This window comes from Phacochoerus africanus, chromosome 1 (assembly GCF_016906955.1).
Source record: "Phacochoerus africanus isolate WHEZ1 chromosome 1, ROS_Pafr_v1, whole genome shotgun sequence".
NCBI classification, from domain to species: domain Eukaryota; kingdom Metazoa; phylum Chordata; class Mammalia; order Artiodactyla; family Suidae; genus Phacochoerus; species Phacochoerus africanus.
This window is the reverse complement of record NC_062544.1, coordinates 256421905-256449640: the sequence shown is the minus strand read 5'-3', so window position 1 is coordinate 256449640 and position 27736 is coordinate 256421905. Positions and strand designations below refer to the sequence as shown.

Below are 27736 nucleotides of genomic sequence, written 5' to 3'. Positions count from 1 at the left end.
CATAAGTGAAAAGCAAGCACAAAAAGAAATCAGACACCTCTCATCTCATAAGATGAAACTGGATATCTTCCCAAATAAAATACATGATAGGTTAGTGGTTATGATGGAGAATAACAGAATAGGTTAGAATAGAACAGAACAAAATAAATCTGACAAGAAAAGAGTACTTAACGTCTATTTACTGATGGTTTGGTTTAGTCTATTGTATCACTGCAAAAAAAAAAAAAAGTTCAGTAAAGAGTTCTAAATCTCAAGAACAAAAAAATTTTTAGAAAGGAGACCAAGAACCTAGTAAGAATTAAAGTGCTACTTGTGCTCATTGCCATGAGCTTGTTGCATTTTTTTTTTCAAACAAGGAGGGGTTTTGTTAAACTTACTAATAAATCTGTACTTGATATAAAAACACCCATCTCCAAAGATTTTCTACATACAGATGCTTTGTTTACAATAGTAAAAGGGAACACAGAATGAACAAGAGAAGAAAATGTTTTTGTTTTTTTTTAATATATTCAGAATTCTCCTTCTCACAGTACTTTATCTTGGTACATATATCCTGGATTACTTTTCATCCCATAAGACACAGAAGAGAGAATTTTGGATTTCTGAATAATTCAATACCTTCAAATAACAGAGTTTGGATGGAAAAACAAAAACATGAATATTAAAAATGAGGTCAGTAAGTATCTTTGATGGAGTCCACGGGAGGCAAGCAAATGAAGGAGATGAGAGACCAAGAGTGCTACTCAAGACTCTTAGATGTAATAACTTCGACTGTATATACTGAGCCTATAAAATAAACTTGTAAACAAACAAAATGAGAAAAACTTGGATAGTTTTGGCTTCTTGTAATTTATCGTAGGTTAGGAGTAGCTTTGGCTACTATTAGCCCTCAGGCTATTGTCACAACCTGTTGACTGTCACCTTTCTATCTCAGGACTATTTCCTTCACTGCTGGTCTCCATTGCTCCATTGCTCTAACTCCAGCCACCATCCATCTCTAGGGTAAGAGTGAAGTCCTTGGATTAAGACAGACTTGGCAACTCCCCAACTCAGCAACTTGACAGCCATGTAACACTAGGAAGATTTCTTCTTCTTTTTTTTTTTTTCTTTAGGGCCACACCCATGGCATTTGGAAGTCCCCAGGCTAGGGGTCAATCAGAGCTGTAGCCAGCCTACGCCACAGCCACAGCCACACAGGATCTGAGCTGCATCCGTGATCTACACCACAGCTCACTGAAATGCTGGATTCTTAACCCACTGAGCGAGGCCAGGGATCGAATCTGTGTCCTCATGGATACTAGTCAGATTTGTTTCCATTGAGCCACGATGGGAACTCCCATGGGAAGATTTCTTAACCTCCCATTTTTCTGTTTCCTCATCTGTCAAATGGCAACATTGATGGAAGCTACTTCTAAAGGTTCTTGTGAGAACTGCATTTTGTAATGGATGCAAAGTCCTTTTCTTGAAGGTAGGGATTGGGTCAATTTTTGTGAACCTAGAACACTCAGCACAGGCCAAACATGTAGAAGGTGTTAGTGGAGTTAAAGTGAATTACTGTGTAGAAAACACACATATGTTAGCTTCCAAGTATGTTCTCTCATTTGTAAGCTTCCATCCTCCGGGAGACTGCCTTTTAGGAAATGTCTTCAAACATGTAAGTAACTATTTTAAAAGGCAACTACTAAAATCTGCATTTGCAATCTCTAATTTCTCTGGGAGAGGTAAACTTGCCGGTTAATCCTTTCATGAAAATTACTAGGTTCTCTTGCCCAGTGTAACCATTTTGGCAATAGAATCTTATTGCAGAAAATTTCCCACCGGAGAGAAAAACGGAAAGTAATGTCTAATAATGTAATACTGAGACTTGCAGTAAATGGGTCCCTTATTGTTCTTGTTTTCCTTCTCCTCCTAAAACAGCTGCATTATAATGTAAAAGGTCTTTCTGACATTCAGCATTAAACGTGGAGGAACTGTCATAGAAGATTCTATCCTACTGCCTCCCCAGTATCAGAGCTCCCTATATACAATCTGAGGGAGGGGCGATTTACCAGGCCCCACTTCATTATGTATTTATTTATATTTATTTATTTTTTTTAGCAGTGCCCATGACATGTGGAAGTTCCCAGACCATGCATCAAACCTGAGTCACAGCAGTGACAATGCTGAATCGTAGGCCATTAGATAACTCCCACCCATTTCATTATTTATAGTAACTGGTCTCTGATCATCTATAGTAAACATATGCTGTATATTCCATATCTGTGTACAGATTCCTGAAAAGACAGGGCTCAAGAATCCTGGGCAGACAGAATCTGAGTAAATAATAGCAGTAGCAGTGGCAATAACCACCCCCATCTCAGCCATGTCCACCCCCAAGTTTGGGAAAGCACATTTTTTTTTTCTTTTTTTTCTTTTCAGGGCCACACCACAGCATATGGAAGTTCCCGGGCTAGAGATCGAGTCGGAGCTATGGCTGCTGGCCTACACCACGGCAACGCCAGATCTGAGCCACATCTGTGACCTATACCACAGCTCACAGCAACACCAGATCCTTAACCCACTGAGCAGGGCCAGGGATTGAAGCCACACCCTCATGGTCACTAGTCGGTTTCGATTCTTCTGTGCCACAATGGGAACTCCTGGGAAAGCACATTTTGATCACCTTATAACATGGCTCCAACTCTAACTCTGACTCCTGAATGGGAACCCACGCCTGGGATCTGTGCAACTTTGACTTATGACCCAGCTCATGCATAGAAATCTCCACTTGGGAAAGACTTGTTTTGCAGCCATATTGCAGAAGTAGTTACAGAAATTATGCCTGCTCCCTTTATGGATCAATTTCCATCAAGTCTGTCTTGAATGCCCTCTACCCCTGGCTCTTTCCCTGACTGCTAACACATTCTATGTCCTTCAATTCAATTTTTCCAGGGTATTTCCCAGGGTCCTGCAATGGCCTGATGCAGCTCCACTCCACAGAGTCTCAAGCAGTCTAAGAACTGAACAAAGAAATTTGCCTCAATGTTAACTTCCATCACTGGTCTTGGTTTGGAGCCCGAGTTGGAATAAGCATAGCCTTGCTCACATGATGGTCTCTAAAGATATTAAGGGACAAAAAATGTCAAGCCTAGTCTAACTTTTTTATTTTGGGGGTTAAATGTGCCAAGTCCTTGAATTTCTTTACCAATGATGTGATTTTCAACCTTCAACACAGTCCCACCATCTATCCTCATTGTCTTTCTCTTAAAAGTTTTAAAAGCCTTCCTGAAAATGTACGGCTCAAAAAGGAACACATTATTGGATTTGTGATCTGACTAGTTCAGATTTTGATCTGCATATAATTCTGCTAGTGCCACCTAAGACTACCTTTGTTTTTGTTTGTTTTTTTGGATAACTACTCACTCAGTTGGCTCAGATGGGGGTTCTAATTGACTTCAGACACTGATGTCAGCCTGCCCCCCATCATCCCACACAGTCACATGTATTCCCTTAAGCCTCAGCCTATATCCTTCTACGGCTAACTTTTAAAACCTAAGTTCAAGTACCAGACCTTTAAATTTGCTCCATTAATTTTAATCTTGTTAGTGCTGGCCCATCATTCCAGTCTGTTGAGATATATTTAACCCTGGTTCTTTCATTCAGCATGCTAGCTGTGTTTCTCAAGTTTTATGAACTTCCTTTTTTTTTTAAGTCCAGACTGTGAAAGAAATACAAGTCCAAGGACAAAGTCTTATGGCATAAAATAGAAAAGAAACTTGAGTTCTGTATATTCATAAATTGGTTAGTTAATTTAATCCTTGTCTAATCCTATGGGGTGGGTATTTTTAGCCCCATTATGTAGGTAAGGGAACCAAAGCTCAGGACTAACTTGCTAGTAGGCTGAGAAGCTGAGATGAAAAACTCTTCGATTTCAAAACTGTATGCCAGTTTCACTACATTTCATCTTCCAGTTGAGGTGGATCCATGCGTTCATTTCATTTACATTATTCTACTAGCTATCCATGTACAAAGGTAAGCTGATTAACAGTTTTCAAGGCTTAAATTAATTTGCAGCTAAAATGTTAACTACCTCCTCATACAGCTGAGGATGCATTTTACAAACTCTTTCATATGAGTATATGACAGAATTGCAGTTAATCAAAATACTTTTACTTAGGTCTACTGGGTAGAAACCACTGTGCTGGGGACAAAAGTTTAAGTTCACTTTACAGCTGTCACAGTTTCTGCATTCTTTACAAACGCGTATCTAATACTGAAAACCTCAATCTGCCTTAAGGCAGGCTCCAAGAATATTAAAGCTACTGGTGAAGTGACTCATAACAGCAAATATAGGCATTTGGGTGTGTTGATTTCACACAGCAAGAAACAAACATGGGCATGTCCTACCACTCAGTTCCCTTTCTCTGTGAATTCTGAAACAAAGTCTTCCAAATGATTGTTTATACACTTACTGGAGAAGATGAAACGTGCAGCATCTCTTTTCCCAAACCAGGAAAGAGTAATTTAAGTCTTTCAGTAATTTTGAGTACAGCTTTTCTTCTATCACTGTAACTAAGTTACTTTTTTTTTCCTTTGGAAATATACAAGTCATGATAGAGACATTATGATGCCTTTCCATGTTGGAAAAGAATCCTATATTTCTTTTTTTTTTTGTCTTTTTTGTTTTAGGGCTGCAATTGTGGCATATGGAATTTCCCAGGCTAGGGGACCAATAGGAGCTGTAGCCACCGACCTACACCACAGCCACAGCACCACGGGATCCAAGGCGCATCTGCGACCCATACCACAACTCAAGGCAACACCGAATCCTCAACCCACTGAGCAAGCCCAGGGATTGAACCTTCGTCCTCATGGATACTAGTTTGGTTCGTTAACTGCTGAGCCATGACAGGAATTCCAAGAATCCTTTCTTTCTAATTCCTACCATCTGGAATTACCTTTCTTTATTAATATCAGGACAAGCATGTTTTAATTGTGATGACAAAGTGTTCAAATAAAGGTTAAGGTTAATCCAAATTCATCTTTTTTCAATATGTAAATTTTACTACTATTTACTACTATTTTACTACTATATATTTTACTATAATTTTAATTAACATTAAAATAATAACAACAGGGTAAATAGGAGATAATCTGTTAAAAGGTAAAAATAATTACTATTAATGAAAGAAAATAAGAAGCAGTATATCTAGAAGGTGGTCCCAGTAAAAAAATTTCCAATTTCAAATGTTTTTAGAAGCAACTTCAACATGCTCATTTTCCCTTTTATCTGTTTCCTTAATCCAGCTTTGACGCAAGTATACATGATTTCCATTTAAAAGTTTAATATATCATGGTTCGCACAATTGGCAATGAAAGATAGGCCAAACAACATACAGACCTAAATTATCTTTTTCCATGCTTTGTAGGAGGTTGACTAAACAGAGAGATTAAGTACAAGTTCAAGTTTATTTTACAACTATCTTTTACATTTGTGTGATTTCCAGAGAGTACCACTTGATTGTGGTTGTAATGTTCAAAACTCATTCAGAAGGCCATGAATAGTAACCTCAACATAAATAAAATTTACTCAATTTTGAAAACAATTGCAATCAAGATTTTACACCTACATACAATCGTATTTTAAAAACAAGAGATTGAATATAATGCAAAAGTATTTGTATAATATTTTTGCTCAATGAATTTGCCATTTTATAAAGTGAGAAGCATTGTTGTATTATTAATCTTGTCTTGGAATGTTTAGTCCAGAAAATAAGAAAGTTTGTAAGACACTATGTATTCAAAAATTAGGAGTTCCCCTCGTGGCACAGTGGTTAACAAATCCGACTAGGAACCATGAGGTTGCGGGTTTGATCCCTGCCCTTGCTCAGTGGGTTAACAATCCGGCGTTGCCATGAGCTGTGGTGTAGGTTGCAGACGCGGCTTGGATCCCGCGTTGCTGTGGCTCTGGCGTAGGCCAGTGGCTACAGCTCCGATTAGACTCCTAGTCTGGGAACCTCCATATGCCATGGGAGCGGCCCAAGAAAGGGCAAAAAGACAAAAAAAAAAAAAATTAATTGAGTCACTTGGGCAAGAGATGTATGTTAGAATCCTAGCATGTAGTACAAAGGATTTACTTGTAAAATGATAACATCTAAAGATAAGTAGGTGTTACAAGACCGAGTAAATCAGTATTTACCTTGTGTTTTCACTGGGTCTGATATCTGGCTTGGATCACTAATTCCATATGCATTTGCTGCCCTCACAAGGAAAAGGTAAATTGCATTAGGTTTGAGTCCTTTAATGGCAAATGTTTCTGTTTTCACATTCTCTGCCACAGTCTGCCAGCTGCTACCAGATGCATGGCTAAGGATAGATACACAAGTTAGAATGTGCATATTTAATGGTAAATCAAAAAGAAAAAAAAAAACCAAAAACCCTAGGAAGCATCATTTTTACTCTACCTGAAGGCTTCTATAATATAAGATGTTGGAGTTGCACCTGAATTCAAATTTGGTTGCCATGACAATGTTACTGTATTTCGGCTGACATCTGTTACTTCAGGTTTTGAGGGGGCACTAGGGATTAAATTTGGGTCGGTGGGTCTTGGAGGCTGAACCGGAACTCCAAATTCTAACAAAGAAGAAAAAGATAAAAGATGTTTATACAAAAAAACACATAAATGTAGATAACACATCCATGTACCTACTCAGGCAATAAGACATCTGCTTCACCTTTTTACCAGTTAAGTAAACAACTGCATTTCAAGCTTTATTTTAAGGCAAAATACTATCAAATTTACCTTGAACTTCAATGTAAGCACTCCACGTTGCTTCACCACTGGGGGTTGATGCAATGCAGGTGTACCGACCAGTGTCACCCAGCTGAGAAGACAGACAGAAAATAAATATTTGGAACAATCAAGAGCTCACCGGGCTGGAAAAGCAATTATAGTTTTGTATATGGCCCATGAATATGGATAACTACATTAAAATGCACTAATCAGAAATTTCCTCTTAATGTTTTTATTAAATGTGAAGTAAAATACTGCATGAAGACTGAGGACCAAAAGGCTATTTTAATTGTGTAATAAAAATATATTATTTAAGCGTATTAACATTATCATCATTTTCAGTGTTGGGGCAGTAAATAACGAGGTATATAACTTCAAATTCAAAGGGTTAATCTTTATTACTAATTAATATCTTTATATTAAGTCACATAATAAGGCTAATAAAGTTTAGTCAACAACTATTCTTGCTATTTCAGATTTTATCTGAGTTACACCTGTACGGACATCAGAGAAAAAAGATATTTTTATAGAAAATGGAAAGACACAACTTGGTTCTTCTTAAAGCATTTGCTCTTTTTTTTTCTTTTATTTTTTTAACCTGTAACTTAAGGCAGTTTAATAAGTATACGGTCAAACCCCAGCTGGCATGATGCTCTCTCTTTCTGACAGCCAGAAAACAAACACAGGTCACACGCTCAACATTAAAATCATCAGTAGCATAATGAATCCATGTATCTCTGCTTAAGGTAATAACTCTATCACCAAGTAATGTTGGGAAAAGGAAGAACACTGTCATCCTGCTCTGGCAATTGTAATAGCAAAATCACAATTGTCACAAGAAGTACCACATATTAACTTTTGTGGCACATAAAAGGAACTATGTTCATCCAAAACTCCAAAGAAGCTGCCCAGGATAAGCAACAAAGCAATTGAAATTTATGTTTATTGCTGTTTACGCTATTCTGTCATATGCTTTGTGAGCTTGTCTGGTCTTGACCTAAAATGAAAAAGAAAAATCAAAACAAAACAACACAGTCCTGAAAGAACAGGTATGGGATGTGATGTGCTGAGAAAGTAAATCCCTAAATTGTTCCCACGAACCTGTGGGCTTTCATCCTTAACATTCTGATTTAAAATGTACTTTCAGTGTGTATATTGCTTTATCATTTTTGCTTGCATGTAAAGTATTTTGCAAAACTCTGAACCAAATATTCACAACAGAAGAACTATTCAAGTATATCGAACATAATACGGTACTGGAAAATATCTTTGAAAAGTGCTTTAGGGAATGAAAGCATCATATCACTACTTGGAAAGTATTTTTTTCTCCCACAAATCCTCATCTTTTTCTCCTCCATATAAGACCTTAAACTGCTTGTCATGGGTTAAATTATGAGTTAAGTCATCTTAAATATACACAGCAAAATGTCTGATAGAATAAGGCATCACGTTAAAAATATATTAATACTGCTATTAGCATTTCATTGATTCTAAAATTGGAGACTTCAACACTAGTTGCTGGAGGCAAAACCAAAATGGAACCAAATGGGAAATCCAGGGTGTCATTTAAGTTACCTTAGCATATCGGATCTGTAGGACTCCAGTCTCCAGCTGTTTGATTCGAGAATCTTGGGTTGAAACAAGCACTCCATCCTTTCTCCACAGAATTGTGGGCACTGGACTGCCTGTGGCCACACAGCTGAGCACTAAAGTACCATCCACTGCTACAGTCTGATTCACAGGACCTTGTCGAATGACTGGGGGAGGTCGGTCTGCAATCACTGCCAGAAGAAACAACAGGAAATAGATTTCTGCAACTGGAAGCAATTTTCTAATCATCCAAGCAACAGCAGTTGCTCTAGGCTTTGAAACAAGCTAATTAAACAAGTAATTAAAGTAGGAGACATGCATTATTCAGAATGCATTTCTATGATAAACTGATTCAGAATATTAAAATGGGATGCTCCATGCAAATGACCAGCCACTGACTATGCTTGCTGCATTGTCAGAGATCTATTTATAACTTAAGAGTTCAGAGACTAACTAAAGCTTGTGGATGGTGAAGTAATATATAATGGTGAAGAGTGGAATGCTGTGCTTTTCAAACTTTAAAATATGTAAAACACAAAACACAACAAAAAACTATTTATCCCAAGGCAACGTATAAGACAAATTTTCATAAACACACCAAAGTCAACTCGATAATCTTTTTTCTGTGTCCAACAGAAAAAATGATGGTTATCATATTAGCATGTTTGATAATTTTGGATTCAAAAAAGGTCTTTGGACTTTGATAATTGACAAATCATGAGCTCTTTTTATCTTGGATTTTTTTTCTATTAAAAGAACACATAGTTAGGAGTTCCTGTTGTGGTGCAGCGGAAATGAATCCGACTGGTATCCATGAGGATTTGGGTTTGGTCCCTGGCCTTGTTCAGTGGGTTGGGGATCCGGCATTTCTGTGAGCTGTGGTGTAGGTCACAGAGGAGGCTCAGATCCGGCATTGCTGTGGCTGTGGTGTAGGATGGCAGCTGTAGCTCCGATTCAGCCTCTAGCCTGGGAACTTCTACATGCCACACGTGTGGCCCTAAAAAGCAAAAAAAAAAAAAAAGAATACATGGTTAAATATTTCCCAATCCTAAAGACACTTTGCTGATTCTATTACCTTCATCGTTTTAAGGTCCTATGGAAGGAAACAATGAGAAGCAGTTTCATAATATGTAAATAAAATAATTCTTATTATTATACAAAAAATCCAAAACCTAAAATCTTTTTCTGCGATAACAAAGTCATAGTTTTAGGGAAAAATTCATAACAACTGTAATAGAACTAGAATAAATCCAGCTTTAGAGAGATGTTCTGATCCCTAACTTAGGCAATTTAGGCGACACTCCATAGGTGGTTTAAATGAATAAACATTACAAATAAAGTTATCTTTTCATTATTAAACTTTAAAATTCTGAATATTAATTTTTCTTTTTAAGGCCACAGGTGTAGCATATGGAAGTTCCCAGGCTAGGGGTTGAATTGGAGTGCAGCTGCCGGCCTATGCCACAGCCAGAGCAATGCCAGATCTGAGCCACATCTGTGACCTACACCACAGCTCACAGCAATGCCGGATCCTTTAGCCACTGAGAAAGGCCAGGGATTGAACCTCCATCCTCATGGATACTAGTTGGATTTGTTACCGCTGAGCCACAACAGGAAGAAAAAGAAGAAAAAACAAAAACAAAAACACAAAGTTTTATGCACGAAAGGTTTTCAACAAGCTGGAGTCACACTTCAATTTGTTTTTCATTTATCACGCAATAATTATTAGTTTTGGGCATTTAATCTAAGAAGAAAAAGAAAGTAAGGGGTGAAATCAGCAACTGTGTATTTTCACTTCACCCTTCCAATTTTCTTCCACCCTTGGTTGCTAGTGTGAAATTTGTTAATACCATGGGGGTGTATTGGAAGGCTGGAGTTTGAAACTTGGCAGGAATGTTGCAGATATTCCACGGATGAAAAATATAAGCCAATAATTCCTTTGCTTAGAATTGTTTAATCTTTTCTACAGTATCTGTTGGGATTAGCTAAAATCAAATCAAAGGCCCCTCCTGGTAAGTATGAAAAATGACAGTGTTTTATTGCATTAGGGTTTTTATAAGACTCTACCACCATGTTATTCTGATTGTAAGAATGAATGAATATTTATTTCCAGATATTAATTAAATTAGTAACAGAGTGATTCTCCATAAGTGATTATAATTAAGTCCAGTAACGGAGTGGTTTACATTTTGTAACATTGTATATTTAGAAACAATCCAATATCTGGGGATTTATTCAACTTTCTGGACCCTGCAGTTCTTTGATATTTGCATCATATTTAGCATAATCCATATTTCCTTATCCTATCCCAACCCAATTTAAAGATATTTCTTTGTTATTGGTTTCTTCCTGGTTTACCCTGGGTAGTTCACAAAAATAAAGAAACAAGGAGTAGGGTTGATTAGCAGACCACATCATCTGTCATGTGTCTTTGGGCAAGTTTCTTAAATTATCTAAGCCTCAGGTTTTTTTACCTGTAACATGAGGATAATAATACTTATGCCAGCCAGCTCGGGGTATTGCTATGAAGATTTAAATGGAATAATAAATATTCCATGTGCTTTGCTAATTGCAAAAAGCTAGACATTCATGTGAATCGTGATATTAACACTTACCCTTTTCTATAAAATAGTAATATGTAAATCAGAGATGAAAAAGTTCATTAAAGCAGTTCTCCATTTTTTAGGTAGAGAAAATGAAACACCTTGGTGTCATCACAGATTAGAAAATACTAATGAAATGTTTAAAGTTATACATACTAACGTGTACAGTACATTTAGAATCAATCCTAAATTTAGGATTTAGGAGAAAAACTTCAAATAAAAGTTCTAATATCCTAACTTGGATTGTTAGAATGAATTATCAGGTAGTAAAATAGGATGTATAAGAAACAGAAATATGACTTAAAGAAAGTAGGTGCACAGACTTTGGAATCAGAAGGCTGTGAAATGAAAATATTCCATGCCTGGACTCTCCAATGCAGAAACCAAAAGCTTCAAGCGAGCACTCGAGTGTGGCTGGAACTAAATGTATAGCTTCATTTAGTGGTAAGTAATTTTATTTCTAACTTAGTCTCATGTGGCAAGTGGCTACTATACTGGACAGTGCAAACTTCTGTCTTAAAATCTCAGTGCTAGTTAGTTTTTGAGGGATCTGGGCATATCTTTTCACCCTTCTCTGCCTCAGTTTCCTCATCTGTAAAATGAGATGTCAGATTTGGAACTGTTGACATATTTAAAGTTCTTAGCATAATGCCTGGCACAAAAGGAGGCACTGAATAACTATAACTTCTTCTTATAAGTGTCACTATAGTCGTGGTAATGATGCTGTGAGGAGCAGTGCAACAGGTGGTATAACCCTGTTAGAGCAGTTTATAAAAATTTACTTATTTTTTCCCATGTTCAACAAACGCTTTAAAGACACCAGAAATGGAAGAATATCATCGAAAGTAATATTTTTGTCATCTCAAAAATAATGATCATAAAGACTACAATACATATAAATATATCCATAAAATTATTTTAAGTAAAAAAAACCACAGAATCGGGAGACCCCATCGTGGCTCAGTGGAAACGAATCAGACTAGTATCCATGATGATGCAGGTTTGATCCCTGGCCTTGCTCAGTGAATTAAGGATCCGGTGTTGCCGTGAGCTGTGGTGTAGACTGGCAGCTATGGCTCCAATTCAACCCCTGGCCTGGGAATCTCCATATGCTGCGGGTGCAGCCCTGAAAAAAAAAAAAAAAGACAGAAAAAAAAAAGAAAAAAGAAAGGAAAAAATAAAGTTGAAAAGAAATACATTCTCTGACACTCTCTTTATTTAGCCCCTAAGTAAAACTTGGACATTGTGAAAGAAAATGTTCTACTTTACCATCAGTAACTTCCAAATATGCTTTTGTGATGATACTTCCGGCAACATTTAAAGTCTGGCAGATATAATAACCAACATCAGATCGCTGGACATTAGTAATCGTGAGGTCACCAGTCTGGGAGACTGAAAAACGGCTGGATGACTGTGGTGGCTGATATGAGAAAAGCAGATTCTAGAACCCAAAATTTGGGAGGAAAGAATAACAACGGGTTAATTGCTAGTTTTCAATATGTTGGAATATATATGCAGATCTATTTATAAATAGATATGGAAACATTTATATGCGCAGCACACATACCACATACACATGTATGCAAATAAGCTAAATATTCTGTAATCACATACTTACAGATATAGATGTGCACACACGTAAACATATAAATGCAAAAGGTTTAATGACCAAGCCTTAAATAGGATTATTTGAAAATTTAAATGAACTCTAAACATTGATATAGGCCTTCATAATTATCAGTTTCAAATAACACTAGATATAAAATGATATTAGATACCATCAGAGTTAGAAGTTTTGCAGATTTAACCAAAACAAAGCCAAAATCTTTGTTTCACATATATGGACAATTAGGATTATAAACACTAAATCTTTTCATGTGTACACGACATTAAAATTTAAGTACATTCTGACAAATTAAGTTTAAGGATGTCATTTTGGCACCATAACATCTGTATTATCTGTCCATTATAAAAGTTCAGTAATCTCTACCAAATTGTTAACAATTTCTTGTTTTTCTGGTTAAAACGGTGAGCACATCTGATATAGATTTTGAAATTCAAATACTGAATTTAAGAATTCATAGTGCAGTGTTATTTCTATAGAATGTTATCTTAAATACAAACAGGACAATATGTGATGTTATTTGTGGCATAAATATTTCATGTATTTATACCTCAAAATAATGTGGTATTTTGTGTATATTTCATGAAAAATAACATTGTCATTGTTTTTCATTAAATCAAGAATATTAACATTTCTTCTAACTAAATTTGCTACTTGTTAAAAGTTTAGGTGCTTTTTAACATACATCACTTTATTAAAGTTTAACTACCACTCCATGGATGTGTGTTCGGTGAGAAAAATTTTATGAAAAAGTGAGTTACATTATTAAATCAAATGAAATCAAAATAATTTCAAGATTTCAAATATAATTTAAAAGATGACTCAAATATTATGTCAAAAAGAACTTCTAGTAGATTTACTATTATTCCTACACAGATTTTCTCACATAACACACTTTCAAGTCTTCCTGTTCCATTAAAATATTTTGCTTTCTCTTGTCTTTAATTTGCAGTCAGCAAATTTACTCCTTTGAGGCCAAATGAAATGTGTTAGAACCAATCAAAGTATTAGAACTCAAATGATAGCCTTCATGCCATATTCAAATTAATATTTGCCTACCAAAGTGAAAATAAAAGTAAACTTGATGGCATTACATATAAATGATTAGTGAGTTTGGTCAGTAAACTGTGTGTTATTTGTATGAACAAAATAAAAACAAATCATTAAACACACTCAAAGGTGATTTAAACAAAAAATAAAAGAAATTAGGAATAACTGTATTGAAAATGAATGAGAATAATTTTTTCACAAGTATCAGAAACAAGCAAAGGGAAATGTATTCATTTATTGAAGACAGCAAGTCATTAATAAGAGACAAGGAGGAAAATGAGTTATATTTTTTAAACTATTTTAAAGTTTCCTATTATTTTTAAAATGAAATTGTTTCAAAATTCCCTTTTTCATAAGCTGAGGCTCAATAGTGAAGTCGGAATGTTTAAGAGCACAGATCTCTATATTCTAGCTGTAATGTATATAGAAAATCTGGATTATAAAATGTATAGGGTAGGAGTTGATAGCAAATGGTGATTATATATGACAGTTCCTAAAGAATGAGAACTTACTGAACTATATTCAACATGACATTTATGTTAAAGATAACATTCACATAGTTTGATGAAACTTTAATTGGTATATATATAAATTAAAACATAATTTTTCATAAACATAAAGAAGATACTTCAAATTTCCAGAGCTTTTAGAGCAATTGCACTGGATAGTTATCCTCTTTGTTCTAAATGTGCATAAATCTCTTTCATCATATAATTGGAGAACTCTGAAAAATAGAAGTTATAACTTACTGATTTAAGTTGAGAAAAAGAAGTCATTTTCTTTAAAATGGGAATGAATTGGAAATCAGGGTAAATTTTTTATGATAAACCATTGCTATTCTATATACCACCCTGTGTATCAAAACTTGGCAGGAAAAATTTGAGAATTAAAACAAGGCAGGAAAATTTGTCTTCTTTCATTGCTGAAATGTTAAGGTCACTCCAAGACTTCTCAGCTCTCTTCAAGTGACAGCTACATGACTAAATAATCTGTTGCTTTTTCTTATATATCTGGCACTCATTGTTGCTGATTGAAATATTAGAACGTCATACCTGACTTCCCTCCCTCCTCCAGAAAATAGCTGGTTGAGGATTTCCGGTTGCTTCACACTGGAAAGTTACAGTTCGTCCCAAGGCAACAACCTGGTCACGAGGTTTCACAACAAAATGTGGAGGTTCTGAAGGAGATGAAACAAATTACTCTGAATCAAAAGCCTGAGGGCATAGTCCTAATTGAGACAATTTGCTGATACCCAAAGTGTTGTGTTGTTTTTATATTATGTACTATATGGATACACAAAATGTATCAATTCTCATCCTCAATTGAAGCTAAATTAAGTGCACATTTATAGAGTGAAACAGTGTAGTTCTGTAAAAAAGTATTTTTTAAATTACCTGACCTGCTAAGAGTAACCTCCATATTAAAAAAAAATTCTTGAACTACAATTTGACTCTATTCTCGACATATACCTGAAATTTGTGTGAATAAGCATCTTTTCTTATTTACAGCTTTTTAAATGTATATGGACTTTAATCATAGACATAAGGACCTTTTCAGGTAGGCAGGTCCTAAAATTACTTTAACTCAAATGCTCCTGAAACACTACCGTGCAAATTATAACCATTTAAAGTCTTTGGTCCAATTACTCGAATAGAAATGGATTTAGAGCAATAGTGGAGTTGAATGCCTCCTTCATTTACATAGGCAAGGGCATGTTCAAACAGAATATATATGGAAATGAGGGCAAATTTAAAACATCTGCTCATCCTGACATTATAAATACTGCCAGCTTTGTCCAAACTGTTTGATTTAGACAGACTTAAATGGCCACTTCATCTAGCAGTAAATAGAGTGTCAGAAAATTGTGTCAGTTACATTGAGAGCATTGGCAGCTGAAAACATTAGGTGTGCTGATGGAGTCATTCCTTTAAAAAATAAAAAAAGGAAGCTTGTTTTGGGTTGGCCTTTATGCTTGGAAAAAAATGTGCACTGAATGTAAGTCTTTTTACCTACTGTTTACACTTTTCAAAATCATTTCTTATCAGCTGTCTAAAACACCTCATTACTCTCCTTTTTTGTCTCAGCTCAAATTGAAGTGAATGTTTCAAGCCAGACATTTAAGTTTATACAGGATAATCCACTTTTAAAGACTGTTCCATTATTTCCAACTTTTTCTTTAAAAGTACTTTCAGTTACTTATGTCAGTCACTTAGGATAACTCCATAAAGTGGATATGAATCAAAAAGTATATGCAGATTATGCCCATAAGTGCTACCATTCTGCTCATAAGAATATGATTTTTTTTGTTGTTAATGAAGGTGAGAATTTGAAAGGGTACTTTTTTTACTTGCTAAATATTTTCTGGTCAATTTCATCTGAGAAATACGTACAAATATTTATAATATACAATATATAAATGTATAACTTTTACACATGTGTGTATACACATATATGCATGCATGTAAAGTGGACTTTAAAACCCCTTTTAAAAAGGGGATATGTAAAACACCATGCATGGTCACAAAACTGAAGAAAGCAATTAGATCTCCTAACTTCTAGATTAGTGTGCTTTCTTCTATACTCCCTTTTTATTTTCTATTGAGGTTTACTAGAAATTATACCATTTGACTAGAAAATTATAGGAGACCCCCAAAAAATCAAGTCAAATGCCTTCACATGTCCTGTAACTTATAGTGAAGAAAATACAAAGTTAGGAGAATTAAGTTTAGGTTCAATTTGGGAATGCTGACGTTCTAGCTTCTAATTTTTTAAAACTCTGATTATAATTGAGTGGTTTACTCATGAATTTAGCAAACACTACCATTATCCAGGTATAATAACAGGCATGTGCATCACTGCCTGGGGATTTTCTTCCCCAGACATCCACATAGGAGCATTTGATTCTTTGGTTAAGGGTTGAAATAATTGACATAGAAATCAGATCAAGAAATTGGAAGGACTGACTGGATAATAAACTAAATCCAGAAGAGTCTGGTTTGTTTCAATGAAAGAAAACCAAATGATTAATTAAATGAATAGGAGAATATGACTTTCCAATACATTCAGGGAATCTGAGTAGGAAAATATAAATGTTCAAATCACTGAGACAAGTAAAAACTTCGGGTGGTCTCCTTCCTAAATCTCAGAAGCATGTCTAATAACATGTGCCAGAATCCACGTTTCTTTTATAAAATGCCAGCTCTCCTCAAACCTCAAAGACTTATGTGGGAACAAGGGATGCAAACCCTTATGCTAACTACATTTATCCTGCAGCAATCCTTCCACACAGGATATTTGCCTGGAAATGAATTTACTATATCTTGTAGGCATATTCTCCAGCCAGCATCAACAATGACATCAGGCACAAGGCATGTCTTAGAAAGAAATCCTTTTCTACATGTATGTTAACTATTAGATGTAGACATACATCTAAGAAAAATTTTAAATGGATTAAATATGCCTCCATCTATCAGTCTTCTGTCATCATCACCTATTTAGATTAAGAAGACTAATCACCAAATGCATTTACTTGATGTTTATGATAAAATAGAATATTTTCCAAAGGCTACAATATTTCAACGTACTATAATTAAAAAGCACATAAGCATGTTAATAACATCACATATGTTCAGTATTGAAAATTTAGAATATTTGATAAGCAAAGAGAAAAGAGACCTATAATTCAGTCATGCAAACTGGACTATATTGCTTTTTTTAAATTTTGTTTTGGCCACTTCTGTGACTTGTGGAAGTTCCCAGGCCAGGAATTGAACCTGCACCACAGCAATGACAATGCTGGATCCTTCACCCTCTGAGCCAGGCAACTTCCATATTATTTTAAAATCTTCTCCTACAATATTAATTTAATGGCTCTTTAATAGTCTAAATACAAATTATTTCAATTATTTGAATAATCTATTTTCTTTGAACTCATATTGTTTCTAATTCCCACTGTTAAAAACAGTGGTGAGATTAACATTCTTCTCAATCACATTCAAATTTATTTCAACTGAAGATCTCTCAGAGTACTTTCCTCCCAAACCTCACTAACACTGAACATTAATATCCTTGCCAAACTTAGAAGAGAATCTCCTCTTCATTGGCATTTTTACATTAGTGAGGTTAAACATTTATCTTCATATTACCTTGTCATTGATATCCTATTTGTTGTGGATATTTTGTTTCTGTGCTTAACTTTTTAATTTCTAAGAACTAATGATAAGCTAAAATTTTATTCATTTCTCATGTATGTTGTAGATATATTTTTCCATTTATTAAAAGTCTTTCTAATCTAGTTAGGCATATTTTGTTATTTTATAATTTATCAATACAATTATAAATATGGATTATATAATATGTAAAAATTATATAAATTTTTATTTAATGTTATTATATAAATAGTCCGTTTTTACCCTGTATTTTTGTTTTTATTAAATTTTAATCATCTCCATTTACATATATACAAAGATATTTTTTTCAAATAGCTCTATTGCATCGCCATCATTGAAAAATCTATCCTCCTATCTGTATTAGTATGAAATGACATCTTATAATATTTAACTTAAAAAGCAGAGAGATTCTTTTGGGGTCAAAATTATTCCCTGGAACACCATACAAAACTCCCCAAAAATGGTGTTCTAACATCCTTAAAGTGTTTGAATTAGACTTGAAATACATTCCAGTACCCTTCCCAAGTACCAATCATGAAAGTACTTAGAAATCTTTATTCATATGAGCATCAATGTTTATCAAAGTAAATTCTGATAAATTTTAGACACATCATGTGATTATTTCTTACATAAAATGAAATGAATCTGACGCATAGAAATGAAAATGAGTGCAAATAGCCCCAAGTGCAAGGTTATTCACCAACAGGACTTTTAATAACTATTATTGAACCATAGTTACAAAAACTCAGATAGAGAGACATGAATTCATAGATATACTTTGAACCTCCCCAGACCCAAACTGTTTTCTGGGCACCTATTTTTGTTCATTTGTTTATCTTGTGATATATAAACTGAAAAAATAATTAATATATAGCGCTATTGCTTATTTTATCACTTTTAATCTGAAACGAGATAGAAGGATGCAGAGCACACATCATTTAATAAAACATAAAGTTAGCAACCCCATTACCTTTACTCTTTGTCAAGTTACCCATACTTCCTGCAGACTTTATTCTGTGCAGTCTGTCTTTGTGGCCAATGACAAGTGAAACATGGAGGCTGATTGGTTGAAGGACATGGAAGGGTATGGATGGAAAGGGGAAGAGAAGTTCCAGTCACAGTGACACGATGATTAGAAGATGGCCAATAAAATGTCAACTTACCAGACCCAACTAAAACAAAACAAAAAAGAAAACATGGAATAAATAAAAATAAAGAAACAGAAAATGAAATAGAAAAAAGTATTCAGATTTGACTTAACAATGATCTTTCTTTAAAAATAAAATGAAGAACACATTAATATTCGGATACATGGCCCATACTGTCCATGAATGAACATCTGTAGCATCTCCAGTATCACCATAAATAATTTAAGAAAAATAGAAATGAATCTTAAAACCTCTACATTGATTAAGTGGCAGAGCTATAATGATGATAGCTACAAAATTATAAAGCACTTTTCAAAGACTTCGCATTTTGCTACCAGATGACAGGGTTAGATAACTACGCGTTTAGAGAAAATATTATAAATCTTAACTGCTAATGCTACACAGAATAGAAATCATGCATCTTAATTAAAGACAAAGAAGTGTTAAATTCTGTAACTCCACAGAGTAATTTTTAAAAGTTCATGCTGCCAATGATATTCTATTACACCCATGCTTTTCATACTCATACGTGAATCAGTGTAAGAATGAACCAGTTATAATCTAAGTCATGATTGTATAGGTCAGGAGTGTAACTGAGGATTTGCATTTCTTTTCTTTTTTGTTTTGTCTTTTTAGGGCCACACCCCCAGCACAGGGAAGTTCCTAGGCTAGGGGTCTAATCGGAGCTGCAGCTGCCGGCCTAGGCCACAGCCACAGCCACACCAGATCCAAGCCAAGTCTGCGACCTATACTACACCTCACGGCAATGCCGGATCCTTAACGCACTGAAAGAGGCCAGGAATCGAACCCAACCTCGTGGTTCCTAGTTGGATTTGTTTCTGCTGCGCCACAATGGGAACTCTGGATTTTGCATTTCTAACAAGCACCCAGGTGCTGCTGGTTCATGAACATAGGCTGTGGCACAGTTAATAAAGGTGTTATATTTGAATTCTTGCATATTTTTAATTGAGAAGGCACACAGGAAAAATGTAAACACATTGTGGAAACAGAGAAACCTTTATAACTATTTAATAAAGTCATAATCACATTACCTGTTTTCAATGCTGAAACACTGGGCATTTTAACATAGAAAACGCAAGTGATACAAATTGATTTAAAATACTGGAAAGCGACTGTTTTGTTTTGTTCTTTTAGAAACAAAGATAATTACTGTCAAACGCAGAGCTTTTTCAGAATAGCCCAGGAGACACCCACAATACATTTTACTCAAATAAATAATGTCCACGTCTTTCAGCAATCACAATTAATTAGACTTGATATACATTCCCATACTTGAAATAAATGAACTATGCCAACCACTGCTACTGTGAAACAGTAGTTTTAAAATGGAGAGAGAAGTTCTCTCGCTTACTGTTAACCACACATGCAAAATTTAAAGGTAATTCAGAAGCACATTTTAATTCAAATGTTCCCTTCAGCGTGAGTGAAATAAATTGTCTTTATTTTTCACTCCAAAGCAAAAACCTTCAGCATAATTTTTCATTCATGCGGGCACGAAAAACTATACATATATATAGTATATTCTCATTTACTCAGGCATAATGTTTACCATAGCATCAATAGCTATGCTATCCAGATTTGAAAACACAGAGAGGATGGAACTTGCTTAAACCTTAAAGATGACTTTTTTTAAATGACAGGAAGAAATGTTCAGAAACTACAAGAGAGAGAATCTGATAACTATAGCAACAGAACTTTGCTTTGAGAAAACAAAAAGTCATAAAATTATCTTTTTGGTAATCTCTGAAAATACATTTGATCTGATTAGACTGATGCAGTTAAAATTCAGCCATATTTGAAGTCAAGAGACCAGAGGAATGATTTCTAAATAGTTTCTAGTTGTATATTTTCAGGGATTTAAAATTCCTTAAACGGTTTCAAAAATATTTAAGATGCTAGAAACCAAAAAAAAAAAAAAATTACTGAGAAGCAACCTATTTAAACTTTTCCCTTACAGTTTTTACCAGCAATGGAGCCATAGGACTTGCGTCTTTTAATTAAAGTCCAGTGTGTTTTAGAATGTTTGGCTAGGGTATTTGCATATCACATCAATGACAAATGACTGTAAAATATTTTATAGTTTATTAAATATCCTAAAAGTTATCTAAGACATCATTTAACACAGAAGCTCCTAAAACATGAGAGGTTTTTCAGGCGACCCTATCTTGAATGATCATTTAAGCTTTTAACAAATGTAATTACCAGGAAATGATTCTTCTTATCTAAATGAAAACCTGCCTGTCACAGTTTCATTTGTTCTAGTTTCAGTAAACATATAAATGCCATTTATGTCTTCTGAATAAAATCCTTTTATTCATTTAAAGAAAATTATCATCCTAAACTTTATCTTCCAGAGATAAATGATAGAAATGTCTCTACATTTTCCCCAGATTTCTGATTCCTTTGTATTTCTCATAGGGTCAGGTCAAAGGAATATTTTTTTTCATCCGGAAAGCCGAGACCTTCTACAAAACAGACAGTGCCCATTACTGTCTGTTTGGTAAGTCCAGAAAGAGTCAGAGAAAAGCAGTCATTTGGATCCTCTTCATTCACTATCCTCTAAAGCTCCTGGTTTATGGGCAGCTTCACTCCTACCCTCCATCTAACTCTTCTCAACTTCTCTTCTTTCCTGCTTTAAAGGCTGGGAGCACCTCTATCTCAACTCTCCTTTCTTCCTAAGAAAGAGGAAAGGCCTGTCTGTCTCCCTCTCTAATAAAACAATAAAACTATAAAATGTTAGCTCTGGAAGTGACCTAAGAACTTATCAATCTAACCCTGTCCTTTTTGCATGAGAAAACAGAGTAACTAAACTGTTAAATCACTTTCTCAAGGTCACAGGTGACTAACCAAAGACTGCCTTCCAGGTCTTTTGACTAAATCCAAGTTTGTACAAATTTTCCTACTAATTAATCAATTTGGGGAGAACTATTTGCAATAGGACAAAGAATCTATTTTATTTTACAATTAAAGTGCCATAAACTATTAAACCTAAAGTCATTACTACCTACACATAAAAATAGTTTTAGAGAATTCTTCATGGCATTAAAAATCTTTAAAGAATATTTGGCTAAAATTTTTAAAAAGACATGGGAAACTAACAGGTGAGAAGAAACAGACTTAAAACCCATTAAAAAGTTCACCTTTTTAGGAAAAAAGGTAATTCAATCAATTCTTAAGGGTGAACCAATTTTACTCATTTCTTCTCTTGAACTCATTACAACCTGAATAAAATAATATTCTTTTGATGTGCACTTTAATAAAAAACAGTATTTAAGGTAAATATGTCAAATAGGAAGGTAAAAATTACTTTTAAAAATAAATATACACTTTTAAGAGAAAAAATCCTTACTAGTTTACTTTTTTTTTAACATTGAAACACTGTGCAGATTACAATCCATCTCCAGGAACAGCTTTAAATTTCTTTATATTGGAGGGAGTTTAGAAAGCAGTGAGGTATTAGAGAATCTGCTACAAAGCCGAGTTTGTCTAGAAGCATACTGTTTTCACCTAGATTTTAATTTCTTGGGGTTGGGTGGGGGAAGAAGGGGAGTTAAGATAGTCTCTCTCTCTAATATGCATACACACACACTCATATAATACATATAATTATATAATTATACAACTCTGGTTCCCTTTTATGTCTAAAGGAGAAAGAAGGATAGCTTTCTTTAAAATATTTGGAGATATGCAAATATTATATACTTAACTAAGAGTTTTTAGATAAAAGAACTGTTTCTCTCTCACACAAATAACACACACACAAAATACACACATACACACACTTAGAATAAGAGATTTTCTTCCTCCTGTGAATGTGCCATCGAAGGGCTCCAAATCATTCAAACGGTTTGATATTGTCTGTATTCCTAATATGCACATTGTTCAGACAATAATCTTTAGGTATGGATAAGAGAAGAAGCTAAGAGAGAAAAGAAACAAAGCTGAAAGGAAAGAAACATCCTAGGAAGGGAGGGAGAAAGAAAAGACTCATTTCTTCTATCTGCCTGTCATATTCAGGAGACATGAGTCACAAAGATGATAAATGCTTGAAAAAAATTATACAGAAGCTGGGGGAAGAGGCCTTTTTTTTTTTTTTTGGTTTGAGGAAATAAGTTAACTGTCAGACACTTAAGAAGTCTTCAGATTATGTCTAATAAATACAGGGACCAGCCAGTCCTGATAACTAACTTAGGCCAGAAGACAAAGATAATGGGCCTAACTAATGACATGAACAACTCAGGAAAAGTATAGAAGAGAAGCAGTTAACAGTAAAGGTCACTGAACCATGAATTGGTTGCCAACTGTGATGTCTCCAGAGGTCTTTAAAAATGGGATTTATTTCCATTTGGCCAAAGCAGTTTAGTTATATAACCCTGTCTGGTACAGAAATAGAATAGTTTACTCTTGAAGTGATTTTTACGCTGTGATTTTAAGACTTTGGCAATTCAGAGGCAAAGCAGAACAACAAATATATCCTTCTGCCCCTAATATTTTTTCTTCAGATTATGAATATACAAGTATATGCTCTACTAGAAATGTCCCATAGAATATTCTTTTCAGTTAATATTACCTTAAATTGATGAAGTACCTTATACAAGTAGCTCACATGATAAATCTGGGAAATATCAGAAAATTCCAAAAGTGGAAAACATATGCATGATTAGGCAAAATATTAAAATTATCATTTTGATATTTTTACACTGAGATCTCAATTTTTGAAGCATAATGGCAAATACATTTTGAGTTTACTCTTACAGATTAGACAAAGTATTAAGATTCTCCACTGTTAGCAATGGGCCAGACAATTTTTTTTTTTAATTTTTTTGTCTTTCTTGTCCTTTTTAGGGCCGCACCCACAGCATATGGAGGTTCCCAGGCTAGGGGTCCAAGTGCCAAAGGCACAGCAACGCCAGATCCGAGCCGCGTCTTCGACCTATACCACAGCTGATGGCAACGCCAGATCCTTAACCCGCTGAGCAAGGGCAGGGATCAAACCCGCAACCTCATGGTTCCTGGTCAGGTTCGTTTCCCCTGCGCCACAACCGGAACTCCTGGACAATTATTTTTAATGTAATGACAGAAGACCATCACAGTATTTGGATCTAAAATAATTTAAGTGTATTCTAAACTCCTAAAATGACCCTATAGAATATTTCATAGTTAAGTGAATTTATCAACAGTAGGACTAAACCTACTAGCAAATAGCAGAGAACAACTTTCTTTCTTGGGCTACAAATGAAATTATCCTGACTATGGAATTCTTCTGCTGATTCATGGATAATCATTTTTATTATTAGTAGCTAAATTCTAGTGAATCCTTAAATTGATGAGTTTTTTTTGTTTTTTTTGTTTTTTTCATTCTCATGAATAGTGCTTTTTGAATAGCCGGGCTCAATTAACAAATCTGACAGATTGGAACTGTAAATACCACATTCTAGAAGAATATGAATGGAGTAAAGTAGTGAGTTACGAGATTTTTCTGAGAAGAAACACATTTTTATTAAAACAGAGGAACATGCAAATTTTCAAGTAGTGAAGCTATCTACATTTGAACCAACAAAAACCCAGCCACTATCACACCAGAGAAATTATACGCATAGATGCTCATGAATGACAATATCTCCAACAATTAAAAACCTTTGGGGTATTTTAATACTAGGTATGATCTCTTTTTAGGGAAAAGATTAAGTTTAACATAAAAGCCTGTCATGTCTTTCAACTTTTCAGACATAAAAAATAGAGTCATTAAGAGGGGCATTTTTAGAATATATTTAATGGATACATAAAATACTATGAACTTTTCCCCTCCACTCAAATATTTCACTCTATTCTGTAGATATATGGTTCTGGAGACAATTCTGGTTGTCACAACTGAGGTGGGGATGCTTCTGGCATCTACGGGCAGAGGTCAGGGATGCTGATCAACATCCTGCAATGCACAAGACAGCTTTTCACACCAAAGAATAAGCCAACCCAAAATGTCAACAGAGCCAGGACTGTGAAAACTTATTATCTGCACAAAATACCTTGAACTATGCCTGACACATCACAGGTATTCAGAAAAGTTAATGTTCTTCCTCTTTTCCTTCTGCTTCTAAAAATGTTCCCACTGTCCCCAAAAGTAGTTATTAAGTAGTGCAACTTAGTTATTTGCCTGCTGAAGAGTCTGAGACTGAAGTGCAACTACCCAGCAATCTAGGATAATGTGTAAGCCACTTGACATAGGATCTCAGGACCATAATTTGGGTGGTAAGAAGTCCCTAAATCTATTTAGAATGTCAGGAATCAGATCCTTCTCTCTCCCTCTTCTTAGAGATACACAACTCATTACCAAATTCCATAGGTTTTTACTTCATAGCTATTTCTCCACCCATCTACCTCTTTCTATTTCTATTGTCACCACTCTGGACAAGTTATCCAACAGGGCTTATCTGAGCTACTGTCTTGCTTTTTTAGCTGAAAATGACTGAAAACTAACCTCAACTAAAATCTGATTATAGTAAAATTTTTGCTTAAAACCCTTCAGTATGGTCCCATTGCTCTTGAAATAGAAAGCAAAATCCTTGACATGGCCTTGCAACGTAACTCTTTGTCTTTGCCCTTCTCCTCCCCCACCTCCCTAACTTAGTCCATAGGTCTTCTCATCCTTGACTCCACCTTGCTCCATCTTAGTTCCAGTTCTGTTAATGCTGTACCCTGAGGAGTTCCTGCCATGGCTCAGTGGTTAACGAATCCGACTAGGAACCATGAGGTTGCGAGTTCGATCCCTGGCCTTGCTCAGTGGGTTAAGGACCCAGCGTTGCCATGAGCTGTGGTGTAGGCTGCAGCTCGGATCTCGGGTTGCTGTGGCTATGGTGTAGGCTGGCGGCTACAGCTCCAATTGGACCCCTAGCCTGGGAACCTCCATATGCTGTGGGAGAGGCCCTAGAAATGGCAAAAAGACAATTAAAAAAAAATGCTGTACCCTGAGATCCATCCCTTTTTAGAGCCTATTCACCTTAGCTCTCAGCTCAAGAAAAAAAAAAGTACTTCTTCAAGGAGCTACCTCCAAATTTGATACTAAATCTTTTCAGAATGCTATATGTTCTCATAGCAACCTTAACTTTTCTCCTAGAACACTCACTGTAAGTTTTAAAACACACATTTGTGTGATTATTCTATAAATCTCTCTCTCTCTCTCAGACTAGCGTATAAGCTCCATGAGGGCAGGTATTTAATAATTTTGTTTGCCATCATTTCTCTAGAGCTTATCGTGTTGAGGACATCACTCATGTTGTAAATATCTGTGAACAAATGACAATAATGTCCCAATTGTCCAGCTGAAAGCACCTTCTCCCTCCCAGCCATATCTTTACAATTCACTTTTTACTTTCTGCTAATACTGTAGACATTTGTATGTTAGCTGTCTTTTTCAATAGGCTATAATAAGCTCCATGAAGCCAGGCTCCATGTCTTATTATCTGTGCCTCCTTCACAGTGTCCAGCATATTGTTCTATATATAAAAAGTGCTCAAGAATCTGTTTAGTTGAAAATCTAGAATGCTTATCTTCAAATGACATAATTCATGGAGGGTCTAGAGCTAAGGTGTATGATGGAATAATGATAAAATTACTCAACTGAGTTAAACAACTTTGGATCAAGATCCTCTCCAAAATTAATACAATCTCCCCTACATAAATCACATAAGCTTTCTATATCTCAGTTTAATAAGGAGCCATCGATGTTAGCTAACTAACTCCATGTCAGATCATGCACCAGAAACCCTTCCAGCAACTCTATAAACAAGAGTTCAATATGCCAATTTTGCAAAGGGAGAAAGTGAAGATTAAATAATTTTCTTAAGGTCACACATCAGGTAAGACATGGACAATGGGTTTCAGGTCTATCCAGCTCTTAAAATCCTTGTCCTTTTTACTAAATTGCATGACTTGTTTTTTTTTTTGTCTTTTTTTTTGTTGTTGTTGTTGTTATTGTTGTTGTTGTTGTTGTTGCTATTTCTTGGGCCGCTCCCGTGGCATATGGATGTTCCCAGGCTAGGGGTTGCATCGGAGCTGTAGCCACCAGCCTACGCCAGAGCCACAGCAACGCGGGATCCGAGCCGCATCTGCAACCTACACCACAGCTCACGGCAACGCCGGATCGTTAACCCACTGAGCAAGGCCAGGGACCGAACCCGCAACCTCATGGTTCCTAGTCGGATTCGTTAACCACTGCGCCGCGACGGGAACTCCTGTTTAAAATTTTTTTTTTAAAGTGTTAAACCTTATTCCAATGTAAATTTGATTCTAAGGTTTTTTGGCTCCATGACCTAAACATAATGACTTTCAAGGAGAAATTATTTACAAAGGAAATCTCCAATAAGATGAAAAGGTAACCTACTGAATAAGAGAAATACTTGAAATTTCTGATAAGGGGTTAATATCCAAAATATATAAGAAACTCGTATAACTCAACAGCACAAGACTGAACAGTCTGATTTTTAAAATGGGCAGAGGATCTGAATTTTTCCAAAGAGGAATACAGAAGGCCAAAAGGCACATGACAAGATGCTCATACACTAAGTTGTTTATCTGCAGTGGTTAACGCAGGATGGGACAAAGGGAGAGTGTAAAGCCAGGGGCATTTCTGTTTCTTTCTCTTCTCTTTTGTTACTGAACTTATTACGAGAGCTTGTTTTCATCTGTTATTCATATACTTAAAAGAAGTCCCAGAGTTTTTCTATCCATAAGCAGAGTGTCAGTCAACATCATGATTTGTT

At 35.3% G+C, this 27736-nt stretch overlaps 1 protein-coding gene across 4 annotated transcripts in view; it reads right to left on the bottom strand.

Annotated features, from left to right (window-relative positions):
* ROBO1 (roundabout guidance receptor 1) overlaps positions 1-27736 on the bottom strand; it is a 398650-nt gene that overhangs the window by 65845 nt on the left and 305069 nt on the right. For all 4 annotated transcript variants that reach the window (XM_047794457.1, XM_047794476.1, XM_047794465.1 and 1 more), the window contains exons 7-13: positions 18972-18980; positions 14692-14816; positions 12235-12406; positions 8348-8553; positions 6782-6863; positions 6444-6612; positions 6179-6345 (exon numbers count right to left, since the gene is read on the bottom strand). In XM_047794457.1, the coding sequence (XP_047650413.1) occupies positions 6179-6345; positions 6444-6612; positions 6782-6863; positions 8348-8553; positions 12235-12406; positions 14692-14816; positions 18972-18980 (930 nt within the window). The remainder of the gene's footprint in view (positions 1-6178; positions 6346-6443; positions 6613-6781; positions 6864-8347; positions 8554-12234; positions 12407-14691; positions 14817-18971; positions 18981-27736) is intronic.